This window comes from Cricetulus griseus, assembly GCF_003668045.3.
Source record: "Cricetulus griseus strain 17A/GY chromosome 1 unlocalized genomic scaffold, alternate assembly CriGri-PICRH-1.0 chr1_0, whole genome shotgun sequence".
Classification (NCBI taxonomy): Eukaryota; Metazoa; Chordata; class Mammalia; order Rodentia; family Cricetidae; genus Cricetulus; species Cricetulus griseus.
The window spans coordinates 66,173,989-66,192,203 of NW_023276806.1; the positions used below are offsets into that span (position 1 = coordinate 66,173,989).

General features: G+C 42.8%; 1 protein-coding gene across 1 annotated transcript in view; it reads right to left on the minus strand.

Moving 5' to 3' along the window:
- Positions 1–18,215, minus strand: part of Cct3 (chaperonin containing TCP1 subunit 3) — a 22,985-nt gene continuing 4,770 nt past the window's right edge. The window contains exons 5-14 of the mRNA XM_027393102.2: positions 16,588–16,684; positions 14,858–14,975; positions 12,138–12,324; positions 10,536–10,685; positions 9,123–9,255; positions 8,879–8,960; positions 3,504–3,684; positions 996–1,241; positions 639–770; positions 1–325 (exon numbers count right to left, since the gene is read on the minus strand). Of these exons, the coding sequence (XP_027248903.1) occupies positions 221–325; positions 639–770; positions 996–1,241; positions 3,504–3,684; positions 8,879–8,960; positions 9,123–9,255; positions 10,536–10,685; positions 12,138–12,324; positions 14,858–14,975; positions 16,588–16,684 (1,431 nt within the window). The 3' untranslated portion in view covers positions 1–220. The remainder of the gene's footprint in view (positions 326–638; positions 771–995; positions 1,242–3,503; positions 3,685–8,878; positions 8,961–9,122; positions 9,256–10,535; positions 10,686–12,137; positions 12,325–14,857; positions 14,976–16,587; positions 16,685–18,215) is intronic.

Sequence of the window (18,215 nt, forward strand, 5' to 3'; positions counted from 1 at the left end):
TCAAATGACTTAGATTTAATCATTGGAAGCAAACTAAATGGAAAGCTTACAATAGAGAAGAGATACATGTCAGTGCTTTTTGCAAACTGAGATGGGACAGACTGGGGCTGCCCCTCAACTTGATCCTTTGCAAACAAAGATGTCCACAGTGTTCCTGGAACTCTGGCTCAGGAAAGGGGAGACTGCTGGTTCTGCACGTTGAAGTCACCTTGCTCACCACTCACTCCTGGCCACCATCTGGAGCACTGCTTTGCCGGCTCTGGTCATCACCTTTCTTCTTGTGGCCAGAGACAATGTCATCAATCCGCAGAAGTAGAACTGCAGTCTAAGAGAAAAACAGCCCAAAGAGGTCAGCAGAGAAAGGAAAGACACTGTTTTCTTCTAGCAGTAGCTCCTCCCGCAGAATTACCATTTTATCTGGAATCTTCCCTTTCAGAGTCTTGAATGAACAAAGCAGTCCTCCCTAAGCAAGGGATGTAGCTTGTGCCTTGTATACTGTTTTAGGTAAACTAAAGGTAAGTAGGGAAATGGAATTCCTTGGGAGATCTTTGGGGCCTTTAATGGCCTCTCCCTTTCAGACAAAGCACAGTAGCCGTGTTGTCAGGACAGACAGCATCCGCACACTTAGGGTGTCTTACCTCCACTGCTGTTTTGTATGTTTGTAGCTTCACAGCCAACGGCTCCCATATTCCCAGCTCTTTCATGTCCACCAAGGTACCAGTCTCACCATTCACACCCCAGGTCTCACAATTCTCCTGGGTGTGCTTGGCCTGCAGGTGAACAAACATGCAAGGAAAGTACAATGAAGCAAGCCAGTTTCAGACCAGCAAACAAGGCAAAGACTCAAAGATGGCCCCCACACAACCCACACCCACGTTGAGTACAAACACATGTGCTTATAAGCATACACAGAGTGGCAGAAAACAAAAACATCTCCTTATGCCAAACACAGCTTGCCTTACCTTGGCAAAGCATGAACATAGAAAAGAACTCACCCGAAGGGAGGTAAGCAGACGAATGGTACTCGCCCCACAGTTCTGGATCAAGGTACGAGGGATGACCTCTAAAGCTTGGGCCACAGCTCTATATGGCCATTGTTCCACACCAGTCATGGCCTTAGATTTTTCTGTCAAGGCATGGGCCACAGCCATCTCCGAGGCTCCACCACCAGGCACCAACTGAGGGTCCAGGAGAACGTTTCGGCACACTTGCATGGCATCCTGGAGGTTGCGTTCTACTTCCTAGGGGAAGCAGAGAAATGGTATAGTTGGTTCAATGAGTCATGGAGAAACCAAGAGGCATCAAACAATTTCCCGAGTGACAAGTTGTTTTTTATTTTTTGAGACAGGGTTTCTCTGTGCAGTTTTGGAGACTGTCCTGGCACCTGCCGTGTCGATCAGGCTGGCCTTGAACTCACAGATCTGTCTGCTTCTGCCTCCTGAGTGTTGGGATTAATGGTGTGCGCCACCACTGCCCAGCTGACAAGTTTTTAGAGAGCCACAGAGGAAGGCAACTAGGAAAATCCTTGTGACTTCTATTGGGGTCAGGTGGTGGTGGTGGTGGACGCCTTTAATTCCAGCACTTAGGAGGCAGACAGATCTGTGAGTTCGAGGCCAGCCTGGTCTACAAAGTTACACAGAGAAACCCTGTCACTAAAACCCAAAAAAGGGTAAGAGAAAGAGAAGAAGTTTTGTTCTCATGAGTCATAACTCAGAAATGTAAATGACAGAAGAGGGCCTGCAAGAGGATTAGGGGATGGAACATCTCAACTATGAGGTTGGGTTTTTATGTACTGAACCAGAGTGACAACAAATTGTATCCCATCCCCCTCTCCCTAGTTTTGTCCTTTAGGAGATTCAACGGTGCACTGCAAACTGTCTAGTGCTTACCAGCTATGTATCTTGGGAAAGCCACTCCTCCTGGGAGTAGGCATGGGTTGTAATTTCAACTTAATAATTAAAGGTGGGGAGGGGGCTACAGACATGCCTTTGTGGCTCACGGGTCTTGCCAACAAGCCTGACCACCTAAGTTTGATTCCTGGGCCCATATGGTAGATAGAGGGAGAGAACACCCACAAATTGTCCTCTACTTCTATACTAGTGCCATGAAATATGCCCAAGTATATAACACAGAAGAAAGGGAGAGAAGAGCACTAATGCTGAGTTTGTCTCACTTCTGTTAATAGTACTATGGAGGCCAAGGCAGGGTTGCCACAAGTATGAGTCCACACTGAGCTACAAAAGGAGATCCTGACATGCTCGTGCTCTCGTTTCTCTCTCCTCCCCCTCCCATCCTTCTCTCAAGCACTAGGAATGTAGCTCAGTTGGTAGAATGCTAGTTTACCAGGTATAAAGCACCCTTAGTATGATATAAACAATGTGGCAAAACAGGCCTATAATCCTTTCACCAAAAGGAAAGCTGGAGGGCCAGAAAGTCAGGCATCCTTAGCTACACAGCAAGTTCAAGGCCAGCTAAGAGACAACCCCTAGTGGTAAGGGTAGGAATTTATGGTCACAGATCCATGAAGTAGCAATTTTTTGTTTGCTGACAGGGCCTATGTTGCCCTTGCTATCATAGAATTCAGTAAGTAGACCTTGAACAAACCCACAGAGATCCACATGTTTCTGTTTCCTGAGTGCTGTAATGAAAGGAACGTATCACTACAGCCATTTGTCATTAATTTTGTTCTTTTATTTCTAAGATTTGCTTATTTTTTGTGTGTGTCCATATGAGTTTATCCGTTTGGTGCCCTTGGAAGCCAGACAACACCCTGTTGCTCTCTAAGTGGTCTCAACCCCCGAGCCTCTCTCCAGCTCATTTTGTCTTATTTGAGACAGGTTCTCACTACACAATCTGGTCTACAGAGTTCCAGGATAGCTAGAGCTGTTATACAGAGAAGCCCTTCTTGAAAAATAAAACACAAAACAAAAACAAACAAAAAAAGATGAGGCTGGCCTCATACTCTGTATGTAGAAGGAGCGAGTCATCCTTCTGATCCGCCACCATGCCTGGTTTATGAGGTGCTAGGGCCTGAACTGTACCTACCTAATGTTCTCTTAACCTCACCATCAAGGGAGTGGTTCTGCACCTTCACACATTCACAGACATGTAGCCACAGGCCAAGGATCATGGATTGAAATAAAAAACAAAACAAAACAAAACAAAAACAAAAAACAAAAAACTGCTAAAACATTTTTTCTTTCGTTCTTAAGATTTATTTATTATGTATACAGTATTCTGTCTGCATTTATCCCTGCAGGCCAGAAGAGGGCACCAGATCTCATTACAGATGGTTGTGAGCCACCATGTGGTTGCTGGGAATTGAACCCAGGTCCTCTGGAAGAGCAGTTAGTGCTCTTAACCTCTGAGGCATCTCTCCAGCCCCCAACATTTTTTTTTTCTTTTAAAGTTGACATATTAAGCTTGCTACTGTGACGAAAAGCTCACAATACGAGTATGGAACAATGTCCTTTCCTTGCTCACACACACCAAGGCTCACTCACCGACAGAATCTCCTTGCTGGCTCCTCTAAGAAGAATGGTGCAGGCCTTTGGGTCTTTGCACTCAGTGATGAAAGTGAAGTACTCATCTCCAATCTTCTTGATTTCCAATAGGCCTGCACCTGTACCAACATCATCTTCTCTCAGCTCCTCTGGTCGGCTGACTATCCGTGCCCCACAGGCTCTATTGGATGGAGAAGGTAGACAGGATAGGATTTTAAATGCTTTTATCCATCAAGTAGTCTGCAAGAGTCTGTAGTTAGAAATTAGAATAAAATATACTTCTAGAATCACTCAAGAGGTCTGGACTGACTACTGAAAAAGACTTTAAATGCATACACGCTCAGTTTCTTAAACTAATAAGGACTTAGCAGTAAAATTATACATACACATATCAACTAGTCACAGCTGTATCCAAGTATAATTTTTAGATAAAATATAGACAAATGGATTCCACACACACATATATATCAAGCAATAATGAGTTCTAGATATAACTTAGTTGAATCTGAATGCCTATAAAAGAGGGCCATGAGATGGCTCAGTAGGCAGCACACTTACCACACAAGCCTTACATCCTGAATTCAATACCTGGAACCAAAGACAAGGCAGGAGGAGAGAATAGAATCTCAAAGCTGTCCTCTAACGTCCACATGTGCACTATGGTATATCTGTGTACCCCCTACACATCACACAAACATACCAAGTAATGAAAAAAGGACTGTACACACAAACAAAAACAACAGCAAAAACAACTCAAAAGTCAGGCAACCAAGAATTTGAAGAATCTGAGAAAAAGTTGGGATACCCATTGTGTGGTAGTCTGAATGTAATTGGCCCCCATAATCTCACAGGGAGTGGCACTACTAGGAGGTGTGGCTTTGGCCTTGTTGGAGGAAGTGTCACCACGGGGGCAGGCTTTGAGGTTTCCTATGCTCAGGATACTACAGTGCTCAGTACATTTCCTATTGCCTACAATATACAGGACTCTCAGCTACTACTCCAGCAACACATCTGTCCGCACGTCACCACGCTCCCTGTCATGATGATAAAGGACTAAACCTCTGAAACACTAAGTGAGCCACCCCAATTAAATGTTTTCTTTTTAAGAGTTGAGGTGAGCCGGGCACTGGTGGCGCACGCCTTTAATCCCACCACTCGGGAGGCGGAGGCAGGCGGATCTCTGTGAGTTTGAGGCCAGCCTGGTTTATAGAGGAGTTCCAGGACAGGCTCCAAAGCCACAGAGAACCCCGTCTCAAGAAACAAAAACAAAACAAAACAAAAAACCCAAAACAACAACAACAAAAAGTTGAGATGGCTGGAGGGCTGGAGAGATGGCTCAGAGATTGAGAGTACTGGCTGCTTTTCCAGAGGTCCCAAGTTCAATTCTCAGCAACCACATGATGGCTCACAACCATCTATAAAGAGATCTGGTGCCCTCGTCTGGCTTGCAGGAGTACATGCAGGCAGAACAGTGTACACTTAATAAATAAACCTAAAAAGTTGAGGTGGAGCCAGGTGGTGATGGCATATGTCTTTAATCCCAGTACTCAGGGAGGCAGAAGCAGGCAGATCTACAGAGTACATTCCAGAATGGACAGGGCTGTTAACACAGTGAAACCGTGCCTCGGACCTGCCCCCCCACCAAACAAACAAAAAACAGAGTGGTGTCGAGAGCAATAGAAACCCCATATCTACAATTATAGGAGGACCGTGTGTCCGCAGCTTGAAATCACAGACCAATACAGATTATAAAAATGACCAATTTTAACTGCCACCCTTTGTCTAGATTTATGGGTATATGGAGACAACTAAGATACAGACATGTCTAGAACCATTTTGGAACAAGCATAAAATTAAACTCCGATTTGTATCATATGCCAATGTGTGGTATAGTTGATTTGTGCCTATGTGTCTATGTCTGGATCTCATGTATCTCTCCCAAACTCCACATTCTAAAGCCCTGTTTCCTCAGGCAATGCTACTGAAGTGGTAGATAGAGCTTTCTAGGAAGCTTTTCAGGACCAAAATCAACCAATCAAAGACCAGATCCTTCCCAACTGTGAGCTAAAACAAACCTTTCTCAGGTATTTGCTTAGTGATAAGAATTAACTAACCCAGTAGGTTATTATTATTTTTTTTTAATTGCATTTATTTACTGTGTGTGTGTAGGACAACTTCTGGAAGTCAGTTCTATCTACCCAGGATCAAGCTCAGGTTGTTAAGATTAAGTAACAGCAGGATAGATACTGAGCCATCAGCACCCTGTCCCCCAAATGGGAGACAGTGTCATTCAGCAGCAAATGATGGCCTGGAATTAACTGCCCAGGATGCCTTCAAACAAGGTAATCAATCCTCTTCCCTCAGTCTTCTAGAGTTAATTTTGAGCCCTAAGCCTGGCTATTTTGTTTTTAGATGTCTCATGTAGCTTAGGCTATTTGGAAATTCCCTATGTAGTTAAAAATAACTTTCAATTCTTGCTTTGGCCTCCCCAGTGATAGAATAACAGGTCTACATCACCAAGCCCAGCTTTAAAAAGTGCGCGCGCGCGCGCGCACACACGCGCACACACACACACACACACACGCGCACACACGCACGCGCGCGCGCGCACACACACACACACACACACACACACACACACACACACACACACACACACACACACACACACACACACACACGGTATACATGTGGACACCAGAGACAACTTTGTGGAGTCTGATCTTTCCGTCCATCTTTACATAGGTTCTGGGAATCTAACTCAGTTCTTCAGGCTCTTAGAGCAAGTTGGCAAGTACCTTCACTTTGTGAATGCTCAGCCAAACCGGGGCTTTCACTCTTATTTCAGGCTGTCTTTAATTCACTATGTAGCACAAGCTGTCCTCAAATCCATGATATCCTCTACAATAGCAGTTAGTGCTTTTAACTGCAAGACCATCTCTCCAGCCCCTCTATCAACTTTTTTTTTCAAAGAGTTACATTTAGTCATTTGTCATGACCCGTGTGGGTCAGGAGTTAATTCTCTACTTTCATGATATGTGATACAGGGACTAAACTCAGGTGATTAGGCTTGGTGGCAATTATCTCTACACTGAGCCATTCCAACCATTCCCATCAAGTTTTATTTTTACTTTTTTTTTTTTTTTTGAGACAGGGTCTCTCTGTATAGCCCTGGCTGTATTAGAATTTGCACTTTAGATCAGACTGGCCTTGAACTTAATAAGTCAGTCTGCCTCTGCCTTCTAAGGGCTAGGATCAAAATTTTCTCTATTGGGGGCTGGAGAGATGGCTCAGCAGTTACGAGCACTGACTACTCTTCCAGAGGTACTGAGTTCAATTCCCAGTAATCACATGGTGGCTCACAACCATCCATAATGAGATCTGGTGCCCTCTTCTGGCCTGCAGGGATACATAATAAATCTTTTAAAAAATATAAAAATTTTCTCTTTGGTTTTTCCAGACAGTATTTCTTTGTTTAGCCCTAGCTGTCTTGGAACTCAGAAATCTACCTGCCTCTGCCTTCTAAATGCTAGGAATAAAGGCATCCACCACCACCTTCTGGCTCCAGTTTTTGTGTGTTGGTACCTAAGTATATACTAAAGAGTCTTTCTCCTAAGAGACAGGGCTTCAAGGGCTAGAGATACAGCCCGAGGGAAGAACACGTGCTCAGAACGCACATGGATGGAGCTTAGCCCCCAGCACTACTAAACTTTTTAAAAAGTTTTTTCAATCAGGGTTTCTTTGTAGCTTTTAGTCTGTACTAGAACTCTCTCTGTCCTTGAACTCACAGAGATCCGCCTGCCTCTGCCTCCTGAGTGGTGGGATTAAAGGCATGTGCCACCACCGCCAGGCCCCCAGCACTGCTAAAAGCAAAAGAAATGAGAGAGATTTTGCTTGTGCTGGGGAGGCTGCCCTCAAACTCCTGTGCTTAGTGGATCCTCCTGCCTCAACTGTGGGTAGCTACTTTTATCTAGAAAATTTAAAAGAAAAAAATTAACCCATGACAGTGGAGTTCAGAAAGCTATTGTGTATTACAAGGACTCTGTTTAGACGCTTTGGAAGCCTGGGGCCTCAGACCTCACTTCCAGCTTCAAAGCTTAGGTTATCAAAGCCTCCCAAATGCTAGGTTAGAACTGGAGAGTGTGAGGCCACCATGTTTTTCTTTTAATAAAATTTTGTTGGTATTTGTTGCAAGATATTTGATTACACTGTATAAAGACATGTCACTGTGACTGGTTCAATAAAAAAACTAACCGGCCAAAGCTAGGCAGGGAGAACAGGCAGGATTTCTGGGGAGAGAAGAGAAGGATGAATCCAAGCACTCTCAAGAGATGCCAGGAGATGCAGAGCAAGCAGGATGTGCAGGAGGAGAGGTAGCAGCCATGAACCACATGGGCAGAATGTATAAATGGATTAATTTAAGTTATAGAAATAAGCCTAAGCTATAGGCCAAGCTTTCACAGTTAGTAAGAAGTTTCCATGTCATTATTTCGGAGCTGGTAGGACAGAGAAAGACTTTGTTACAGGTACTTCCTGACACCATTTCTGGAGTAGAACTCACTATGTAGACCAGCCTTGTCCTCAAACTCAAATAGCCTGTCCTTGCCCCTAAATGTGCATCATCTCTGCCAGTTGTAAAAGCCTGAGGACTAGCTAGAAAGACAATTCAATGGTAAAGAGCTCTTCTAGACCTTGGTCCCATTCCCAGTACCTACATTACTTCTTTAACAACTGTCTGCTAACTCCAACTCCAGGGAACAGATGCTGTTGTTTGGCCCCCTTGGTCATCTGAACTCATACAGACACTTAAAAATAAATAAATTTGTTTTTAAAAATTTGAGATAGGGTCTCACACTCTGAACTCCTGATTCTCCTGCCTTTGCTACCCCAGTGTTGGTGTCCCGAGCGGGCATCCCTATGGTCAGCAACAAAATGAGGTGCCCTAGATATAGGTGTCAGTGTGTAAACAACTACCAAAAATCAGTTTCAATCACTAGCAGAAAATTAACCCTTCACTATATTGAGAGCCAGTTAATATAGATTACCAGCCCTGTATAGCATACACCTATAAGCCTAGAACTGGGGTAAGACAGGAAGATTGCTGTAAATTCAAGGTCAGACTGGTCTTCACGAATGAGTTGCAGGCCATCAAAAGATACAGAGCAAGGTCTTGTCTCAAAAAACCAAATTAGTCAATCAAACGAAGACATTACTTTTATCACTGAGCCATCTCACTTGCTGAGAGAAGAGCTTTTGGACAAGCAGTTGTTACATCCTGTGCAATTTCAGGCAATGACTTTACTATGCAGCTTAAAAAACAAAACAAATAAATGGAAAGAAGAAAGAGAAATACTGCCTTTAGCTGGCTCACTTACCTAGCAATGCGATTATTGTCTGTCTTCCGGACTCTTCGAATAGCTGTGACGTTGGCCCGCATGAGGTAGTGCTGAGCTAAATCTGAAAGTCAAGAGAAGTGTCAGTCAGATAACCAAACTCCAGCCTTTGAACTGCTTTTATTCCTTATGTATTCTAAACATCACATGATATGTCCTTGCCAATCTGAGGGACAAAAGCAAACCAAACCACCCACCGTCTTCTATAGGGCAGATGAAGCCCTACCTGAGATGCCCTTCTCTGTGATGACCACGTCGGGCTTCAGCTGGATAATGTCCTCACACAACTGCTGGATATATTCTTCTTCCATTTGCAGGATTCGGGTAAAATCCTCCTCTCGTGTAATCTCAATGTCGGTCTGTGAGTGAAGACAAGACACTAAAGCTGGAAATATGGCTCAGAAGTCAAGAGCATGTACTGCTCACAGCTGCCTGTAATTTCAGCCCCGGGGGAATCAAACACCCTCTTCTGGACTGAACCCACAGACACATGATGTTCCTGGGTTCCATATGCATGGCCAGGCACACACACAATAAACACTAGAAACTTCATGCATTCCAGAAACTATGAATCTGAATGTTGAAACCAGGTGTAACTTTACATACCAGTTAACTCAGCACATCTGAGTTGGGTCTTCTGTCTTACTAGCTAGTTAATGTGTATGAATAATTTTTAGGTCTTAATTCCTCTCCCCACCTTTGGAAAGGTCTTACTTTCTTTATGCAGGCTAATCTCATCCTCAGCCTAAGTGCTGGGATTACAGGTGTAAGCAACCATTTCCCTGAATTAACCTGATTTTGTTTTCAACCATTTTAAATAAAACCCACTGGCTTAAAACCTTTAAGTCCCTATACTTTGCAAAGTCCCTTTAGCAGTAAGTTAAAGAACTCAGACTCTAGATGCTCCTGATATATTAGAAGAAGTGGGTCCCAGATGGGGGTGATGGCACACTTTAATCTCAGCAGAGACATCGGATCTCTGTGAGTTTGAGGCCAGCCTGGTCTAGAGAGCAAATTCCAGGACAGGCTCCAAAGCAATATGGAGAAACTTGTCTCAAAACAACAACAACAAAAACTGGGTCACACTCAGGAGGTCAAGGCAGGCAGATTGCTAGCCTGGCCACATAGCAAATTCTAGACCACCCAGGCTACAGAGTAACACTGTCTAAACCTTCCTAACCCAACCCCCAAATATCCCCAAACTGAAACCTTTATAGAGAGCGGTTTAAACTGTACCACAGTCAAATGCAGAGAAAAGAAAGTCAAATATGGATTGATCTTGAACCAAGTGACCTCTCTGCCTCATTCATCTTCCTAAGTAGACAGGATTGTAGTAGGCACGTCTATATCCATACGTGTGATGCAGTTTTAATAAACGCAGGTCTTTTTTGGGAGGGTCATTCTTTCCCAACTCTGGGCTTCAGATTCCTTACTTGAAAAACAAAGCATTATCAAACTATTTTGAAGAACTACAAGGCTGGGAAGCCAGGGCTGGTGGCACACACACTTCGGAAGGTGGACTGGATCTCTGTTAGTTTGAGGCCAGCCTGGTCTACAATGCTAGTTTCAGGACATCCAGAGCTAGGTAAAGAGAATCTGTCTCAGAAAAACAAAAGTCCCACAAGGCTGAGAATCTTACCTGGCTTTCTCCTTTCTTGTACTCCAGAGAAGAATCCAGTAGCACAATTCGAGGGTTCTTGATATAACGGCGCATTCGAGGATGGGTCACATCCTTGTTAATCATGACTCCACGTAAGACACATGAGTCTTCAATGATGCCCCCAGGGATCTGAGCCATATAAGATTTACTTCATTACACAATCAAGAGGCAGTAACTGGGACTATCATACATCACGCAGCACATGCTTTCCTGGGTCTAAACTTCAAACAACACACACAAACCTCAAATCCATCTCCATTTCTTTCTCAAATGACTATTTCAAGATTCCAGGGTACATTTTTTTCCATGAAGCTCAAAAATAAAATAATGAGTGGGTAGGCAGTGAAAGGCTTGCTGTTAAGTTCCAGGCCGGTCTGAGCTACATAGTGAGTTCCAGGTCCTTCAGGAATACCTCGAATGGCTGCAAATATCTTTTGTTTGTTTGGTTTGTTTTGAGACAGTCTCTCTGCATAGCTCTGGCTGTCCTGAACTCACAGAGATCCACTTAAATGGATCCACTAAATGCTGAGATTAAAGCTGCTCACCACTAGGCCTGACGGCAAGTGTGTCTGATTCTAGTAGGCATGCTAAACTTGGACCGTGACACTTAACCTGAAGGATAGCTAAGATCCACAGAAATTAATTGTCTTGACAAAAGATCTAAAAGGATCTTCATTAGGATATTTCCATATTTTTAGACTTGGGCTCCATCTGCTGATTATAAGCTATTATACTAGTTACTACACTTACATTTTATTCTTAAATTTAGTAAAAATAGGAAAGCTTTTGTGTTTTATTAGTACTTGCTAGATTTACTTTTTTTTTTTTTTTTGCAAATTTTATTTTTGAATGTATGATAAATAATCTTGGCTGTCAACTTGACATCTGGAATTAACTAACACCCAAACAGCTGGCACACCTAAAGGACTTTTTCTTTTCTTTTTTTAAGTTGCTGCTGAGGCATTAGAACCTACTTCTTTGGGATTCCAAGTAGACTGTAGACCTGCTGAGACAACTAGCCTAGTGGACTAGTGGTTCTTCCGTCAGGAGACAGGCACTCTAATAAAGCCCCTTTTAATATTCATTTTATCAGTGTTGTTCTCTAGAAAACCCTGATTAGTGTTCTGCCTGCATGCATGTGTGCTATCTGTCTGGTAATATATGCCCTCAGAAGTCAAAAGAGGGAATCAGGTTCTCTGGAACTGGAGTTATGGATGGCTGAGACACCATGTGTATGCTGGGAATCACACAAGGGTCCTGTGCATGAGCAATAATTGCTTTTAACTGCTGAGCCATTTCTCCAGCCCCAGAACTGTAAAAATTTGTATCACAGGTGACTAATAGATATCCACATGCATAAATATGGACATACCACCTTTGTAAGGCAGTGAAGGCAGTGAAGGTTAGCAAAAATTATTTCAGGAATTCTCCCTGAAAACAAAAACATAGTTTTTGTTTTCTAGGCTCTCAGTCCAGTTTGCCTCTCGAGTTCTAACTAAAGCCACTCTCCTCTTCTGAAGTAGAGTGACCATAGTTAAGTGGAGAGCATACACCTCTCAAGCATACACGGGACCAGCTTACCTTTTCCACCCTTGCATACTTCTTGATGTCAATTTCCTTTCGGCCATTCTCTTCAAACTGCACAGTCTTGACAGCATCCAGGGCAATATTGCATGCCAAAGAAGACCACCGACTGATGACTTTTGTAGTAATAGAGCTATTGATGATGTTCAGCATCATATCACGGTTATTGACATCAACAGGTGTACTGGAAATAGAAACCCAGGTAACTTGTTCAGCAGTCACCATAAAATGGTTAACTAGTACCTCAGAGAGTCCAACTGCAGGCCAAGAGTTAGAATGAGAACGAGGCGATCTATCCTTTGTAGGAAACTTCTGTAGAACATGCACAACCACACTCACATTTCCACACACCGCTAAAATTCCCAAGACGTTACAAGGCATGCACCGTGACATACAATCAAAGAGAGTTTAGGGAGGAGGCAACAGCTTCCAAAAGCATTATTTAAGCTAAGTGTTCTAGATAGGCAGTTACTGTTTGATAAAAATTTTCTGAAGTAGTCAGGGATACAGGCAGATTTCTAAGGTAGGCTGTAAACCCAGCACTTGGGAAGTAAGTGGGTTAGGAGTTCCAGCCTGAGAAACATGGATCCTAGTCTCAAAAAAATTTATAGTCCCAAGTTCAAACCCAAGCATTGCAAAATCCAAGTGAGGTGAATGCCTGTGATTCTAGCACTTGAAAGGGTAACAGAGAATATCAGAAATTCAAGTTCTTCAGTGATACATAAGTAAGACCCAGGCTAACCTGGGCTACCTTGAGAAAAAAAAAAAGTTGAGAGGGTGACATTTCGAGGGAAGTTCTAGGGAAGAGGGAGAAGGATAAGTAAACTGGGCATTGTGGCATGTGACTTTAATCCCAGCATGAGGGCAGGGGAGCAGCAGTGAGGCCAGCCAAGGCTATAAAGGAGACCTTGTCTGAGACACACAGGTGCATGCATGCACGCACGCACGCACGCACACACAAGTGAGCACAGGTGCCTGAGGTAGCAAGACCTAGAGTTACAGATGGTCGTAAGCCTCCTGAAATGAATGCTGGGAACCAAATTTCTCCAGTTCCTTGGTTTTACTTTAAGCAACAATACAGATTTCATTTATGCCAAGTGTGGTAAGCACATGCCTTTAATCCCAGCACTCAGGAAGCTAGCTAAGGCTGGGCACACCTTTAATCCCAGCACTCGGGAGGCAGAGGCGGGAGGATCTCTGTGAGTTCGAGACCAGTCTGGTCTACAAAGTTCTAGGACAGCCTCCAAAAGCCACAGAGAAACCCTGTCTGGAAAAACTAAAACCAAAATGAACAAATAAATAAATAAATAAATAAATAAATAAATAAATAAATAAAGCTAGCTAAAGCCCACCAAAATAATCACTTCTTTTTTGTTTTTTTATTACTTCTTTTATAATACCGTTTTATGACTCCTATCATTTTGTAACTAAAATTCCAAAATTAAGTAAAAGTTAGAAGTTATAAACTTCTTTTGTTCACAAGTTTTTGGCTTTGTGGTTTTCTTTCTTTTTTTGGGGGGGGGGCGCGTGAGATTGGTGAGCTTCTCTGTGTAGCCCCAGTTATCTTGGAACACTTGGAGATCCACCTTACTCTACATCCTGAGTCCTGGTTTGCACCACCAAACCACCTGGTTTTTTTTTTTGTTTGTTTGAGACAGGGTCTCACTATGTAGCTCTGGCTGTTTTGGAACTCACTATGTAAACCAAGCAGAACGAAGAGCTCCATCTTCCTCTGCTTTCCATGTGACACCACACCTGGCTTTGCTTTTGGTTTTTTTGAGCGTCTCCCTTTGCATCTTAAGTTGCTGGTATTAAAGCATATACTCCCCCCACCCACCCACCCAAAGTTTCTCCATACAGTCCTGGCACTTTGTAGACTAGGCTGGCCTCTCTACCTCCCAAGTGCTGGGATTAAAGTAGCACACCACCACCACCACCACCACCACCCAGCAAAGGCATGTATTTGTATAATTTCTTCATTGTACTATTTGCACCAAGCAAATATAGCCTAATTAGTAGTTCTCTACATTCAAGCAGCATTTTCAGGTGTGGTCCTCTTCCTCTTAATGGAAAACTGCTAGCTGCTATCTTCACAGCACAGTGCAACCAAATTAGCAGTACTCATACACAACAGGACAGGACACAACAGTAAGTCTCGAATAACTCTAAATATCTCACTCCTTATGCTCCTCAGTAGACTTGAATATCTAGCTAGACAGGTCTATCATAGGATACATTTTTCCATGGCAGCTACTAACATGGCATGTACTAAACTTATTTTTCTCTTGGTATGCGCATGTGGTGTAAAGAACAGAGATCAACATCTTGTGTCATCCTAGAGTTTGCCAGTCCCAACAGACTAAGCCCCAGGAATCCTCCTGTCTCCACCTTCCCAACACTGGGTCACAGACACAAGTGACTATCTGTTCTCTCTCTCTCTCTCTCTCTCTCTCTCTCTCTCTCTCTCTCTCTCTCTCTCTCTCTCTCTCTCTCTCCCCCCTCCCTCCCTCCCTCCCTAAAGCTGTGTGTGTGTGATATGTAGAAGCATAGAGCATGTGTGTTGAGGTCAGAGGACAACTTTGTGGAGCTCTTCCTTTATATAGGTTCCAAAAATGAAACATGAATGAAACATGAGTAATCCGTATTCCTTTTAATATTTATATATTCCAGTCAATCTGAGCCTCCCATACTCTCCATTTCCAGTTCTGCCTCCATACCTGATTTTCTTCAGAGTGCTGATCATATCATCCAGTGCCATGCGGTAAGCACCAATCACCACTGTTGGGTGCATCTGCTGCTCTAGAAAGTGCTCAGCCACAGACAGCATTTCTCCCGCTGCAAAAAGATCACAGGCATCATGGCAATGCATTTGAAAGTAGCAGGAGATGAAGACAACTTAATTTCCTTATGCTTCTAAAAGATACTTCCCTAAAACAGATTCTCACCAAATATGCATTTGGCTGTTAATACTGTTCCAGAATTTATATTTTATAGACATCAATTCATAAAAACATTTATTGGATACATTTTAAATGATCAAAGATTGATCTTAAGGGCTTACCCTTCTCTTTTTTTTAAATCTTTCTAATTAAATATATACTACAATTTTCTAACAAAAATAAAAATACTTTTTCCCCAAGAAAGACAAATACACAGGGCATTTACTAACTCAATACCTTAGGATACAGCCAAACTGCTGGCACTAAAAACAAAGTACAGAAGCTGGGCTCACTAACCCTAGCACCAGGAGGCAGATGCAGGAGGACCAGGAACTCAAGGCCAACCTTGAGATACCTCCTGGCTATTCTTAACAAACCATAACTTATTTCAAGTTATCTTGCCCATGTATCTACTAGCATTTTATTTTTTAGATTTTATGCATGTGCTTTGTATACATATATGTATGTGTACCAAGTCCTGCTTGGTGCTTGGTGCTTAAAAGATGGCATGGGATCCCTGGAACTAGAATTATGGATGGTTGTGAACAAACATGAGTATTGGGAACCAAACCTAGGTCTTCTGCAAGAGCAAGTGAGGCTGGAAATGGTTCCGAGGTCAAGAGCTTTTAACTGCTCTTACAGAGCACCTAACTCAGTTCCCATCACCCAAGTTAGGTGGCTATAAGCAACATGTAACTACAGCTTTGGGAGACCCAAAACCTTCCTCTGACTTCTGTGGGCATCTGTATTCCTGAGAACACATCCTTAACACAGACACACATATTCATGTACATAGTTTAAAATAAAACCTAACCACCCCCCACATGCATATAAAGAGATAAAACAACTCATGTAAACATATCTGTCATAAGAGTTCTATGTAACAAGAGCCTGGCTTAAAAACAAAATACTCTAAGCAAATCAATTCACATGCAATAAAATATGCATTAGTTGATGAAAATGCTGTAGTCAGAAAAAGTTATTAACCTTGTATTGCCTAATTAATAGTTTGGAATTCACTATTTGTTTGTGGTGACTTCACAGAATTTAACAAATTTGCATAGCTCACACCCTAAACATAAAACAGCTCATCCTACTCAAGGGTGCTTTACACTCCATTGCAGAAAATACATAAAAAAATTACCAGCTGGGCAGTGGTGGTGCACACCTTTGATTCCAGCACTCGGGAGGCAGAGGCAGGCGGATCTCTCTGAGTTTGAGACCAGCCCAAATCCCAGGGACCTCTACAATACACTGTATTTCTTTTGTATTTGTATATGGGTATTTTGTCTGAAGGTATATATGGGCACCACATGTGTGCCTGGTACCCAAGGACGCTAGAACAGAGCATCAGATGCCCTGGCACTGGAGTTAGACAGCTCTGAGATGCTGCTGGGATAAAAACCTGGCCCTCTACAAGAGCAGCCAGGGCTTTTAACTGCTGAGTCACCACCCACAACTTACCTTAGTTCTAATTTCCCTTTTCAACCCCCCCACATTCTTCTTACCAAGAATAATTACTGATGTGGTCCCATCTCCAACTTCTTCATCCTGGGTTCTGCTAATTTCAATCATGGACTTGGCTGCTGGATGTTGGACTTGAATCTGAAAGAAAAATCAACCAAGACTACTCAAAGACTTGCCTCCTGAGTGCTGGGATTAAAGGTGTGCGCCACCAACCCCTGGCTTTAGCTCTTGTTTTTAATCCCAGAAGTGACAGGCAAAGGTTAGTGGCTCTCTCTAGATTCTAGTTCAAGACCACCCATACATAGCAAGCTCCAGTCCAGTCTGGTAAGGCTACATAGTTGAGACTGTCTCAAAAAAACAAAACAAAACAAAAACAACAACAACAACAACAACAAGAACTCCTCGGACCGGAGAGTTGTCTCAGTGGTTAAAAGTGCTCACTGCTCTTCCAGAAGACCAACCCAAGTCTAGTTCCTAGCACCACTGTTGAGAGTTCACAACCACTCGAAACTCTCACCTTTAGAACAGCAGTTTTCAATGTGTAGGGCTCATCCCTTTTGGGGGTTGATGGACCCTTTCACCGGGGTCACATATCAGATATTCACATTATGATTCATAACAGTAGCAAAATTACAGTTATAAAGTAGCAATGAAAACATTCCACAACATGAGGAATTGTATTAAAGGGTCACAGCTGAGAAACACTGTTCTGTAAGATTCTATATTCTCTTTTGGTCCATGGGCAGGTGGGCAGACACACAAACACACAACTCGAGCCCCCCTCCAATATCTCAAGCAGATCACTTTTCCAAGTTCTCCTTTTGTGGGGAAAAGTGTCACTGAGAACTCAGCCATTAAAACTTCTTGAGGACAGAATAGTTTTCCTCAGCTTAGTATTGCAAGAACCACAGTGGCTGAACTGTATCCTCTGATGATAAGACACAAAAGCCTAAATACTTAGACCCGTAAATTGGCTTATTTGGAAGTAGGTCTGTGTGTAAGCATTCAAATTAAAATGATGTCATACTCAAATATTTAAGTCCCATCGTTTTTAACACATATAGGACACTCAAAAATTGTACCAGCACACGATTAAACAGAGATCCTGGGTTTACAAAGTAAAGGAAAGAGACATACTATTAAAAGCTATGAGGGCTGGAGAGATGGCTCAGCCGTTAAAGGCTAGGCTCACAACCAAAAATAAAAGCCATAAGAGATAAGGGACTCAAAAAACAAATAAAAAACAACAACAAAATCCGAGGTGGTGGCGCACGCCTTTGATCCCAGCGCTTGGGAAGCAGACCCAGGAGGATAAAAAAAAAAAAAAAAAAAAAAAAAAAAGATAAATGGATTCTTCCTTAGCCTTTAGAACCAGAACCCACTGATATCTTGATTTCAGACTTACAGCCTCAGTCCATGGAAAATGAAGTTTCTGGTATTTCCCCTAGTCCCCCTTCTTTTTTGGTGCTGGGAATTGAATCCAAGACCTTCCGTATGAGATGTACTCTTACCTTCTCCTAGCTTCCAGTTTTTGCTTGTGAGACAAGATATTGATGATAGATATTTTTGGATTCCCAGAAGTGGGTTCTCAGCCAAAGCAGCAAGCCAAATTAAAAAGACCAGGTTTAGGGGCTGGTGAGATGGCTCAGAAGTTAAGAGCACTGGTTGC